The following is a 14,029-nucleotide window of genomic DNA, read 5'->3' as shown; positions in this document are numbered from 1 at the left end:
TTAAAACTAGAAACAAAGAACAACAATCAAATGGTTTTATAGATTTTTAAAAACAATTTGATTGTTTCAAAAATAGAATTTTTTAAATCACATGGCCAAACAAACTCTAAATTACTCATTACTTCAATATATTTTCATTTTTATTTTAGAGTATTATATACCAATATGCCAAGCATTTAAAGTCAGAGTTGCTGAAATTAAATAATGTTTAAAAATAGAAATGAAATGTGTCCTATCTACTTAAAAGTGATGGTCTATTAATTTCATGTATGTGACAAGGACATTACTAAAAAGGATTAAATCCATCTTTTGTCCTTGATAAGTGTGGTTATACTTGCCGCCCAAGAGGAGTTGTCGTGTAATGTTTTTTCTTGCCATGGATAGTTCTTTTTTGTTTATATGTGAAGATAGGGGTCTTGTCATAGAGTGTGTCTGTGAAGATAGCCTTGGTGTCTGCTCATGGAGCTCTTGAGGAACAGCTAGGGAAGGAAGTCTGTATTTCAAAGTTCAAAAGTATTTGCTATCAAATAATAGTAGATATTTCTATCAGGCACGGTGCGCGTCCTCACTTCAATGCCACATTTCCAACCTTCAATCATCAAGCTCAAAGAAAGGATATGGTAATGCCCTAGGAATCACACATACGTACCCATTTTTGGCACCTTCTTCAAAAGGTTCGGCCCACATAAGATCAAAGTGTTATGGAAACTGAGGCACAGAGGCAGGCATTCCACAGCATTCACTGGAGATGCTGCATGTTCAATTCATCTTTAGGGACAAAGAAGTGCTTTGTGCATAGAGTAATCAATAATATGGATAGTTACTATTAATATAAAGCAAGTTGTCACACTGAAGGTTGTAAATGAGATGAAATGATTGCTTTTCTTCATCTTTAATATATATAAGAAATTATTCAATTTGGTATATGGGTTTTCTAGTTTGGGATTTAACGATGTTTTTCTTTCCATAAGATCAAAGTTATGTATGTCATGTCTATTCATTAATAATTTTTGTAAGTTTATTCAATTTAGAGTGTGTTTGACAATTATTTCAAAAAGTGTTTTTAACCTTTCTAATTCTTGAAAGATAAAAAATTTTAAGTGTTATAAATGTTATAAATGCTTTCTAAATCACCGTTAAATGAACTCTTAATTGACATTGCTTGTACTGGTGCTATTTTTTCTAAATTTTATTTTATAAATAATCTTATTTCTAGATATATATATATATAATTGATCAAACATTATATTGTAATCAAAATGGTCTACTAAGTTTTATTAGATTTCTTGATTACCCTCTCCTGAGTCAAAAGAGCATGCCAAATTATTATGCTGAAGCTTAGAATTATGGGCAACAAAGCAGAATAATGTCAATTTCATTTGTGAAGTTTCAATGAACAAAGCGAGACCACAGAAAAGAAACTGGAACCAAACTCCTGACCATCAAAAGGATGGCTATCCTAGGAATCAACGAAACAGGGGGAAAAATCACCATATGAGATAAGGAATAGAAATTAAAAATCATGAAACCCTATGTATCATCCAAACAAGCTTGTGGCACCTTGCTAAAAGTAGCCCATATGAGATCAAGGTATAATGGTAGCTGGGCAACAGCAAAAAATGTTGCTGGCAGGCACGTCACAGCATATACTGGCAATGCAGCAATTCTGAATTCGTCTCTGAGCACAAAGAAGTGGCTTGCGCAGAAAGTGACCAAGATAGACAATATGGATATGAAAAGTGAAGTTAGTCCTAGCAAAAGCTTTCTCGGCAAATCTTGGGCAAAATCTTTTTCCTGACGCCTAGATGTGAGAATGGCAAGAAACATGACAGTGGAGGTGACTGAAAAGCAAAGAGCAATGAGTGATGAAATAGCAAAGATATGAAAGGCTGGCTGCTGCTCAAGAATAGGTTTTCCGCTCCCTTCCTTGGTGCCGCCTGGTACCGCTGTAGATGTGGCGAAGGCCACGGTTGCAATGAGCGTAGCCACCACCGAGCATGAAGTAGCGGTGCTAGTCAGCCATTCTCCACCCATTTTCACCAGATCTTGGTGTTCACGTGTGAAAATCTGCTTCGCAGACTCCTTTTTTTTGTTGTGGATAGGGAAGAAATTTGGGGGCATGGATTGCTTCACATACTGCCATAAATGCAGCAAAAAAAACAAAGTACTTAAAAAGTGAGCCAAGGTCTATATTTAAGGTCTATATATAGAAGAAAAGAATTTGATTTCTCATACCTGGTACCACTTGACTTCCCATTGCATTTGCAATGCAGCACCAGGTATAGGCCAAGGATGATCGCCTCTAAACATTGCGGCAAGATGCAATGCGCTATTCCCATTATTATCCACTGCACCAAATACAGTGTCTTTCAGAATTTTTTTCTTCAGTAAGAGCTGAAACACATGGGGATGCCTATTCTCCACAGCCAATAGCACCAGATTCTTCTTCTCTGAGTCAATATCATGAATGGCCTTGGGGTGAAAGTTAAGGATGCTCTCCACCATTTCACTTATACCATTCTTTGCCGCCATTAATATGGGCGTCGGTAACCTTTCCACCTCTTCATTTTTCTTCTTGGTTTCCAAATCGAGCTCATGAAGCTTATCATCCAATTTTTTGGCAGCTTTACCTGCTACAATTATTGGATCAGCAGAGAGGCCGGCTTTACCAATTCTGAGCAGTAGAGCCCAATTGGGATCTGTTACAAGGTTGAAAATTGAAAAAGATCATTATAGGGCATTGGATTGTCTCTGAACTCAGTTAGTGCCTAGAGATCAAATATTGAAGATTTGGACTCATTTCTATGCGTCACTTTTGTATGTGATATATATTCAGTCCTTGAATTACTGTCAGAGTGGAGGCCATGGATACTGGACAAAAAGCTACTTCTCTTTTCAAGATCACAAGACTACAAATATTATTCACTCCACCAAACTAAACCAAGCACTGGTTGAAGCAATAAATGACCCAAAATAAGATATGTTCTGAGCTCAGTGAATGTTTAGGAAACAACCCCTGTTATTTTCCCTTTCAAATTGGCTGTTTTCACTCTCTCTCTCTCTCTCTCTCTCTCTCTATATATATATATATATATATATATATATATATTTTAAAAGGAGAACTTACCTTCCTCCGACCTTTCCTGCTGTCCCCTGTTTGTCTTGGAAGTACCTTCCTCAAGCCTTTTGCATGGCAAAATGGTAAGTGATACTTGTATCTTCTCTATTCCTTCCTCATTTTGTGTGGAGAACTTACCTTCGTCAGGTATTTGGGGTGGCAAAAGGGTATCTGAATCTTGTGTCTTCTCTTTTTCTTCCTCCTTTTTTGTACCATAAGGCATTTGCCTTTCCTCGTACCTGGGATTCTTTCCAGTTGTATCATACTCATATCTTTTAGTCTTCTCAAGTAAGATGTTCATCACCTTAGCAGCCCAAATGTTACTCTCTTTCTTCTTGCGTATCTTGTCTCTATAATTTGGCCCTGTCAACCATGTATAAAACAAAAATATTAATCCTTCCACCTATATTGTTTCTAGTATTAATAAAATAGATGGCTTGGAAGGTAATGTCATTTCCTACCCAGCCCCAAAACTAGGATACTCAGCATTGCTTTGATTAGAAGCTTAATGAAATTGAAGCAAGTATCATAATTTGGTGGATATTGCCTCCCCAGCATCATTCCTTCTTCCTTCATGCCAACTATAAAAGGAGGTTGAGTAAGGATATTGCATTTCATCAAGCAGAAGAAATTGAAAATATTTCATGAATGAATTTTGTATAGAATACTATTTCATAATGCTTGAAAATGTTAATGAATTGTTCTTGACAATGCATATGCAGACCATATATTTGTTAAATTCAATCCATATTAATTGAGTTTATGATTAATTATCAATTTGATTGAAAAAAGTAGAACTTGGGAATCCTTCACCTCGGATGCTACATTGCCCTTCTTCAATGTGCTGTTGACGGTTCTCTGCCTTAGCCGTTGGCTGGTTCTTGGTACTGGTTCTAGATACTGAAAGGGCCAGAAAATATATGAGAACAAATCATATAAAGAGCTGACAATGGTAGACATGCCTTTTTTATATATGTAAAGTTCCTCTTGGGGGAGTGGTGGGAAGATTTCAGATGCCATATTGAGGATTAATTGTTTTCCCTATTGACAACTTAAAAACTCACAAGGGGTTGGTGAAATTTTCTCCTGTTATCACACGCACTCACATATTGATTGGTCATGGTTTGACATGGTTTCCACGTTACTGGTTCTCGGAAGAGTTAATATCTCCATTAGTTAAACCTTTCTTACTCTGCCTTTGGACTCATATTTTGTTCGTACACAATCAACGGAGGCCTCAGCGACTAAGTTCTGGATGGAAATTATCCTAACCATTGGACTACCAAGGCAAAGGCTTAGACAAAGGCATAGACTCCGGCTCTGGACAGAAAGGCCCCTCTATTCAGTCTTTAACTAATCATTCGACAAAGGAGTGTCCTTCTACATGGCTATTGACAACTTAAAAACTCACAAGGGTTGGTGTAATTTTCTCCCATTCTCACACTCTCACTGACACGGGAGTGTCTTTCTACATGGCCCAAGAATCAGAGTCAAAGGGGCTTCAAATTTTCACAGTAATTTCCTAAGCTTCAGCAAAATTAGAACCAGATTTTGAGAAATCTTTTGGAGCAAAGCTGGTGTTCATCTATTAAATTTTTGGTAAAATGGTTCAGCCTCATTCAAGTCACTTGGGAATTCCTAGTTGTACCTCCTTTTCTTACTTTCCTGAAATTCCTAGGTTAAATTTCAGTCCTACCATAAGCTCTTTAAGATGTCATTTATTTTTCAACTAGAAAACTTCTTGGCATAGTTCAAAGTCGCGGTATCGGTCATTGACTCGGGAGGTCTTGAGGCACATCTGTCTCGGTATCTCGGATCGGTATCGGGTGATACACAAAAAAATTCTAATTTAAGAGCTTAAACTAATTTTAAAAAATTATGAAAATTATTTAAAAATTTAAATACAAATAAGTAGAGTGAAAAATTAATAAAATAAACTTCTATTATATTATAATTATTCAAATTATAATAAAAGCATACTTTTGGGATGATTTTAAATAATATTAAAAATCTCTAAAAATATTTTAATTTAATCACTTGATAATAAATGTTTCGTGTTGAAGATGAAAATAATAAAAAGTATTTTTTTTTATAAAAAATTGTTTAAATTAAATATTTTGAATTTTTTTAAAAAAATTAATTATTAAAAAAATAAAACCATGATTCATCTTTAAAAAAATAAATATAATTTTTCTTATAAAATATATTCATTAATTTGAATTTTTATATAAATATTCATTTCCTATTTATTTGATATAAGTCTAATATTCATTATTAATTTTTTATCATTATAATTTTCATCAAATTATTTAAAACTCAAATTCCCACCAAATACTCATTATCTACTTAAAAAACAAATACATATTATTTAAAACCTAAATCCTCACCTATTTATCAAAAAAAAAAAAAAACTCAAATCCACATCTATTAAATACTCATAACCACCATTGACCGGTCAAACACCCATTTCTCCCCACAACTAGCTCCTCCGCAGGCCCACTTTCTCTCTTCTCCCACTTCCATCAGCCACCTCACCGTCGTTCTCTGTCAATAATAGCGGTGTTGGATTCCGACGACTCTGCCTCCTCCTCATGTCGCTCAGTTCCATTTCCGGCAAGAACTTGGGGGATCTGACCGGCGACTACAAGATGCAGTCCATCTCTGTAATCTGTATTTTTCATTTTCGTGGGTTTTGATCCTCTCATCTTCTCCACCATTTCTACTCCAATATTACCTTTTTTTTCCATTACCAATAACCCAAATAGCTTAGTCTCAACATGATCTTGGAGTTGTCTCAACGTTTCCATGGGATTCACTCTTTCAATTCAATCGAGTTTGTTCGACAAAATATCCAACTCAGGTATCGGTCCGGTACCGGCCATGGTCGAGGCGGATACGACTCGGCCGAGTCGTACCGGTGTTGACCGAGATTTTGAACCCTGGTCTTGAGGCACATCTATCTAGGTATCTCGAATCGGTATCGGATGATACGCAAAAAATTCTAATTTAAGAGCTTAAAATAATTTCAAAAAATTATGAAAATTATTTAAAAATTTAAATACAAATAAGTAGAGTGAAAAATTAATAAAAGAAACTTCTATTATATTATAATTATTCAAATTATAATAAAAGCATACTTTTGGGATGATTTTAAATAATATTAAAAATCTCTAAAAATATTTTAATTTAATCACTTGATAATAAATGTTTCTTGTTGAAGATGAAAATAATAAAAAGTATTTTTTTTTATAAAAAACTGTTTAAATTAAATATTTTGAATTTTTTTTTAAAAAAAAATTTAACTATTAAAAAAATAAAACCATGATTCATTTTTTTAAAAATAAATATAATTTTTCTTATAAAATATATTCATTAATTTGAATTTTTATATAAATATTCATTTCCTATTTATTTGATATAAGTCTAATATTCATTATTAATTTTTTATCATTATAATTTTCATCAAATTATTTAAAACTCAAATTCCCACCAAATACTCATTATCTACTTAAAAAACAAATACATATTATTTAAAACCTAAATCCTCACCTATTTATCAAAAAAAAAAAAAAAAAACCCAAATCCACATCTGTTAAATACTCATAACCACCATTGACCGGTCAAACACCCATTTCTCCCCACAACTAGCTCCTCCACAAGCCCACTTTCTCTCTTCTCCCACTTCCATTGGCCACCTCACCGTCGTTCTCTGTCAATAATAGCAGTGCTGGATTCCGGCGACTCTGCCTCCTCCTCATGTCGCTCAGTTCCATCTCCGGCAAGAACTTGGGGGATCTAACCGGCGACTACAAGATGCAGTCCATCTCTGTAATCTGTATTTTTCATTTTCGTGGGTTTTGATCCTCTCATCTTCTCCACCATTTCTACTCCAATATTACCTTTTTTTTCCATTACCAATAACCCAAATAGCTTAGTCTCAACATGATCTTGGAGTTGTCTCAACGTTTCCATGGGATTCACTCTTTCAATTCAACCGAGTTTGTTCGACAAAATATCCAACTCGGGTATCGGTCCGGTACCGGCCATGGTCGAGGCGGATACGACTCGGCCGAGTCTGGTATCGACCGAGATTTTGAACCCTGGTCTTGAGGCACATCTGTCTCGGTATCTCGGATCGGTATCGGATGATAATCAAAAAATTCTAATTTTAGAGCTTAAAATAATTTTAAAAAATTATGAAAATTATTTAAAAAATTAAATACAAATAAGTAAAGTGAAAAATTAATAAAATAAATTTCTATTATATTATAATTATTCAAATTATAATAAAAGCATACTTTTGGGATGATTTAAAATAATATTAAAAATCTCTAAAAATATTTTAATTTAATCACTTGATAATAAATGTTTTTTGTTGAAGATGAAAATAATAAAAAGTATTTTTTTTTTTATAAAAAATTGTTTAAATTAAATATTTTGATTTTTTTAAAAAAAAAATAAAACCATGATTCATCTTTAAAAAAATAAATATAATTTTTCTTATAAATATATTCATTAATTTGAATTTTTATATAAATATTCATTTCCTATTTATTTGATATAAGTCTAATGTTCATTATTAATTTTTTATCATTATAATTTTCATCAAATTATTTAAAACTCAAATTCCCACCAAATACTCATTATCTACTTAAAAAACAAATTGTGGACCCCGCATTTCGGCTCATGCGTTTCCCACTCGATGGCGAGCTCGATTTTTATTTGAAAAATTGATTTTTATTGATTATTTGAAAATGACTTGGAGTCGCCACTTATTTTTGTTTTATTTTTAAAGGGTAAACAAAATAAGAAAGAAAATCCTAAGTGTGACTCCTTATTTTGGAAAAGGTGATCTACGAAAACCGGATCGGGTTCGGGGGTCAGGTTACTTATCGGGAAGGTACGGTAAAGACCGTAGCACCCCTCTAAGTCCCTAAGTCGGGTCTCTACTAATGAGGTGAAGCTGACATGACAATCAATGAGAAAATCAATAAATACTCGAATCAATCATGCACATATGAGTATCAGAATATGCAATAGAGGATAACTGAAGTGGAAGTGGATGCGTACCTGATCAGCAAACGGCAACGCGCTATCACAAAATGGGATTAGTGCATAGTAATGAACATAAAGTATGTCACTCATGTCACCAAAACAGATAAAGAAGCACCAATAGCACGCATGATATTTCATTCAAAATTCATTTTTATTTTAAAGCAAATTTATTTGATGTAGGGCCCCCACCAAAGCCCGTTTATTTTTGCATGAATTAATTCCATATATTCCATTATTCGGAATTACGGAATTACGGAATTTAAATTCACGTTTATTTTAAAACGTTTTAAAATGATGAAAAATTCAAAAGTGGCTCGCCGAAAAGAAAATGGCGGCCAAATTTTATTGAAAAGTGGATTTTTGGAACCTAAACAAAAAAAACTAAGGATGAAAAATTAAAGAGATATAATTATTTGAAAAGAAAAAAAAAAGGAATTTGAAAGAAAATTATTTGCAAACTAGAGTTTAGGAATCTATTTTAAAATAAAAGATGAAGAAATAAAAAAAATTAGTAAATAAAGAAATAAATAAACAAGGGGAAGAGAGGACGCGTGGCTTAAAGGTGGCCATGCAAAACGGGTCATGCTTGTGGGTCCAGTGCACAAGTGGGATAGCCATCTGTAGGTATCACTGATAGGGGTCTGAAGAAATCATAACCTTTCCTCTCCAACTTCTTCTACCTGTGGTCCTTGCTATGCACAACTGACTTACACAAGGCTTGAATTACAGATGGGTCTCTTTCTTTATAAGGGAATCACCAACGTAGCAATGGAGCCCGGGTCTCACATAGAGATTGGTCAGGCAGCTGGCCTGCGGAATGTTTAGTCTACTTCCATAGGGTGCTCGTCATATGAGAAGGTAAAGGCAAATGAACAAGGATGCCATGAATTTCAGGATCATCATTAGTTTCTTCCTTAGGATCAGGTTTGCTACCCTTCAACTCTGAAGTCTTTATTTGATGAATCATCTCTATCATTGCAGGTATGTCCTCAATCCCGTGTTCATTGATGGAGTATCGCCAGTACTCTCTTGAAGAAATTTTCTTGTCGACATGTTCCCTAGAAACCAAGCCACGAAAATTTCCAAGGAAAACATCATACCCTTGATCAAGCCACTCCACCAGATTCTATGGCGATAGATTTCACCGAAGACATGAAGAGCGATGACGAAGCCAATAAACCAAAGGCTCGTCACAAGAACCACCATCGGAGTAATTTTCAAGCCCGGAGCGTCATCGGTGTAGAACCGGAGCAAGTTGCTCCCGCTGCTGCCACTGCCGAACCCGTCGGAACCATCACCAGCATCCAGAGAATGTAAGAACCAGCACCAAGAGTGGCCCAGTTTAGTCGGAAGTCCTCATCTGTGGACAAGCTTCCACGGACGAGAAGGTTACTCACCTTTGTGCTCTCCTCGGCAGCATTTTCTATGCTTTGTTTAGTATCCGCCAAGTGATTTACATACCTTTGGTTTTTCATCAAACTTTTTCCATGTTCTGAAGCACTGCCTATAAAATAGTCAGCCACACGGACATCCTTTGAAGACTTAGACGCTACCAACAAATTCAAGTGTCTCCTGTCGGCATCTGCCTGAGCGCGGACAAAACCACCTGCAATAATGAGTATGCATGCCCTTGCACAATGCTACTGGAAGAAACATGCACATCTGAGCCTGAAGGGCTCCCAGCACCGAGTAGAAATCCCTCTTGTTTGAAACGCAACAACTAGGGCCATAGTCTTCCACTTGCAAGATCAATCTGAGCTTGAGCACTTCTCATGTCAATCTCCTCTCCAGCATCAATAGGAGCCAATGATGAAGATATCTGTCATTTTCTTCGGTCCAAATATCAATTCCTTGAGAAAAGTTTCATTTCGCATGGCCTCCAATGCATTGAAAACATCATAATTCTTCTGCTTTGCAATGATATGTGCACCGTTCACCAGCCATATAATTTTCCACCGTGTTTTCAGTTAGGAAAAGCAAGGTGCTCCACATCACGCTCATCAAAATCTGGTGCAGCTACAAACTGGCTCAAGTAGTTTCTCAGCAGGCAAGCAATGATAGACGCGTCGCGAAACTCCATTTTTCTGAAGCCAGGGGTTATTGTTGAATCCGACAACTTACAGAACTTGAATGTTCCACTCATTGTCATTCATGCCCCCAAGGGCTTCTTCTCTCAAGCACAAATCAGATTACAAAACCAAGAGTCCAAAATAAATCCAGAAATGTGAACCAGAAGCCAAGATATAGATTAAAATACCAGAAATGGAGGAGGAAAAGCAACGAGATACAATGTACCCGTGATAAAGCAAACAGAATGAGCCAAGCATTAGGTGGTATCCCCTTTCATAAATCTCACCTCATGCAAGGTATTGATGAAACAGTTACGAAGAAACAAAGCATCTCTTTGAGCAACAACAAATAGTGAAAGAGAAGAAAGAAAGAAAAAAATAGAAGAAAATAATAATCATGAAAGATAGAGAACTCATGTAGTCTCATCTCAAGATCAATCTATTGGCTCCAAACGAGGGGGATGAAAGAGAAGATTAAATCAATTCATACAATCCATGTACGTGGTAGCTTCAAATGAAACCCAAGACAATGAGATATTAGCAGGGCAAGTATATCTAAATAGTGAATGAGGGTTAAACACATAGGAAAACCATGAAAAACAATGTAATAGGAAAATATGAACTGAAAATCCACCATACCCGCACTTGGGAGAGCTCCTTTCTAGCAGAAATGAGCAAACCGACCCCTCTCTTCTTCTGCTATGCTCCCCTTTTTCCTCTCGTTCAATCATCCTCCTCCTCTAAGCTAAACCATCCTTCCTCGAAGCTCCAAGAATCTCCCTTCTCTCACTAAAGCTCTCTGCTCTGTTTTTCTTAGCTTCCCTCTCTCAACTCTCAAGCTCTGCTATCCTCCCTCTGATTTTTCCTTTTTCTTTTTCTCCCCCTGGTCCAAAACTCTCTCCCTCTCTATAACAGCTTGAAAAACCTCCCTCTACCACAACTCGTTTTCCAAAATATCTCTAATGGCCTGCTCAGAGAGCTCCTGCCAGCAGCCCAGGTACCTCCCTCCACTCTGCCAGACCTTCCCTCATACGCTCCTCCCAGCTTGCACTAACGGCCAGCAGATTTTCTCAGAATCACCTTTACAGGTGTCAACCCCTGATTGCTCCTCCAAGTCCACTATTGTGATTCTCTAGCAGCTAGTCAAAATGTGTCACGTGGCTTTCCCTAGATGGTGACACTTGGCTAAAAGCAAGCTGCAGAATGACTCCCAAAATGGGGGTCTACACAAATACATATTATTTAAAACCTAAATCCTCACCTATTTATCAAAAAAAAAAACCCAAATCCACATCTTTTAAATACTTATAACCACCATTGACCGGTCAAACACCCATTTCTCCCCACAACTAGCTCCTCCGCAGGCCCACTTTCTCTCTTCTCTCACTTCCATCGGCCACCTCACCGTCGTTCTCCGTCAATAACAGCGGTGCTGGATTCTAGAGACTCTGCCTCCTCCTCATGTCGCTCAGTTCCATCTTCGGCAAGAACTTGGGGGATCTGATCGGCGACTACAATATGCAGTCCATCTCTGTAATCTGTATTTTTCATTGTCGTGGGTTTTGATCCTCTCATCTTCTCCACCATTTCTACTCCAATATTACTTTTTTTTCCATTACCAATAACCCAAATAGCTTAGTCTCAACATGATCTTGGAGTTGTCTCAACGTTTCCATGGGATTCACTCTTTCAATTCAACCGAGTTTGTTCGACAAAATATCCAACTCGGGTATCGATCCGATACCGGCCATGGTCGAGGCGGATACGACTCGGCCGAGTCGTCCGGTATCGACCGAGATTTTGAACCCTGTAATTCTTGGCATTCACTTAGTTTGGTGTTGAGAATGTAAGTAAGGTGCTTTGAAAGCCTCTGCTTGGAGGGTTGTTCCAAGTCTATGCTATATAAGTCTTTTAATTTATATGGAATGAAGTTTTTTCTGCTTGAAAAAGAAATCTTCTGTTTAGTAGAGAGTACTTTTCTCTGAGAACTTTGTATCTCTTTGGTTGATTCCATTAGGTGGTGAATTCCAAGTTTTCAGTGGACTCAAAGGGTAGTGATTTTTGTATCCCTAAGGAGTTCATTGTAATTTTATCCTCTATTTTCTCCATTATTCTAGTATCAATTTGGTATCAAAGCCTAGGTCGTGAGTTCTCATGGCTGGTCATCATTGTCGCACACAAATGTTGAAGAAGAAGGCCCTACTCATGAAAGAGACGCTTGTGACATTGAGATGGAAGAATTAAGGATGCAAGTACTACAGTTGCAACAATGTTTAGAACATTACAAGGCTCTTAAACATGATGTTAAAGTTGATATCCTAGAATTTGTGCGCAAAATGCAGCCAGACGATCTTGTTGATTAGCTTCATGTTATTGAATGGGTATTTGACTACAAAGAAGCTCCAAATATGCCTCTTTGTGGTGGGAAAATCTTGAAAATCAAAGGGCTCGTGAAGGAAAGGGAAGATTATGACTTGGGTGAAAAAGAAAAGAGAACTTGAGAGAATATTTTCTAGACAATTATGAGCAAGAGGTTTTCCTTAAGCTTATAACTTCAAACAAAAGGAGCCATCTGTAGAATAATATACAACAGAGTTTGATCATCTCATAATGAAATGTGATCTTGTTGAACCTAAAGAACAAACCATAGCTCATTTTCTTGGGGGTTTGAAACCTAAAATTGATAATGTTATCCAATTAGATCCTTATTGGACATATGGAGGCATGTGCAAAAGCTTACTCTTAAAGTAGAAAAGCAACGTAAGGAATTAAGGGGCAATGGGTTTTAGCTTATACCTTGAGATAGATCTTGTAGTCAAGGACATATCTCCAATACAAAGGCAATGTAACTGTGAAACCCACATCTGAAATAACTCTAAAGGATGAAGGTGGAGGCTGGAGCTAGTTATAATTAGCAGCAAAACTCATCAAAAATGTTTCAAGTCTCATGTACGTATATGGACATATTGCTTTAAAATGTCCTAATTGTATAATTGTCACCTTGGTGGAAGAAGACAATGATGAGGGGGCCATAAAAAATTCCCAAAATTCAATCAAGGTGGGTTGAGAGAAAGAGGCTATACGAGGGTCTTATCGTAGATAAAGATAGCTTGGTTCAACTAAGATGAAGGCAAGGGTGAGCTCCTGTCTTTGGTAGTGGATAGCCTAGTGTGTAGGTAAGGAAAGGTTGAAACCTTAATTTACTGCTCACGGCAATCCCACCGTAGCATAAAGAGACTACTTACCTCCGAAAGAAAGGTGGGTCGATGAAGGGTCAATTAGACTTTGTTCGTTGCAACTAGTACTGATTGAAAGTTAGGTTATGCCTCTTACTTGTGTTCAGGGAAATAGCACTTAAGGGAATTCCAAATGGACGATAATCCAAATCATCTGCCTCATCCAACGGAGCGGGGGGTACTCAACCCATATAATCCCAGGCTGCTTTCCCCCACCAGTTCTCACTTTAACACCATCCTATCCCAAAAAATTTATATTGAAAAAAATAAAGGAAAAAAAAAAATGTGGAGAGCATCGTACTTGACTATGAACTCAAAATTAGAAATTTTATACTTGAACTCTCCAAAAAAAAAAGCAAAAAATGAAGGTAAGCTCATCACTGATCCCGCTTTGCCTTCGGACTTTGCCATTGAGTGAAGAAGAAGAAGTTACTTATGTTGATGAAAGGGAATCTCTTATCATGCAAAGAAATCTAACTAATGGCCATGAAGATGAAGAAGACTAGCTACAGAAGAGTAATTTTATACTAGATGCACCTCTCATGACAAGG

The 14,029-nt window shown here is 36.6% G+C and overlaps 1 protein-coding gene across 1 annotated transcript; it reads right to left on the bottom strand.

The window, feature by feature from the left end:
• Positions 1-1,357: 1,357 nt before the first annotated feature.
• Positions 1,358-11,257, bottom strand: LOC104877834 (uncharacterized). Its single transcript, XM_010647016.3, has 6 exons — positions 10,882-11,257; positions 3,932-4,018; positions 3,580-3,699; positions 3,128-3,481; positions 2,236-2,699; positions 1,358-2,136 (listed from the first exon to the last, which is right to left on the bottom strand). The coding sequence occupies exons 3-6, from the start codon at positions 3,692-3,694 to the stop codon at positions 1,531-1,533; spliced, it is 1,539 nt and encodes a 512-aa protein (XP_010645318.2). The 5' UTR covers positions 3,695-3,699; positions 3,932-4,018; positions 10,882-11,257; the 3' UTR covers positions 1,358-1,530.
• Positions 11,258-14,029: the final 2,772 nt, after the last annotated feature.

This window comes from Vitis vinifera, chromosome 7 (genome assembly GCF_030704535.1).
Source record: "Vitis vinifera cultivar Pinot Noir 40024 chromosome 7, ASM3070453v1".
Taxonomy (NCBI): domain Eukaryota; kingdom Viridiplantae; phylum Streptophyta; class Magnoliopsida; order Vitales; family Vitaceae; genus Vitis; species Vitis vinifera.
This window is presented reverse-complemented; position numbering and strand designations above follow the sequence as displayed.

What these genes read in the sequence shown, in the direction of transcription:
- LOC104877834 (XM_010647016.3), bottom strand. Translation starts at nt 3,694, where the DNA reads ATGAAGGAAGAAGGAATGATGCTGGGGAGGCAATATCCACCAAATTAT. An exon ending in GCAGGAAAGGTCGGAGGAAG is followed by an intron (nt 2,700 to 3,127) that starts GTAAGTTCTCCT and finishes ACCTTGTAACAG; the next exon opens with ATCCCAATTGGGCTCTACTG. An exon ending in GGGAAGTCAAGTGGTACCAG is followed by an intron (nt 2,137 to 2,235) that starts GTATGAGAAATC and finishes CATTTATGGCAG; the next exon opens with TATGTGAAGCAATCCATGCC.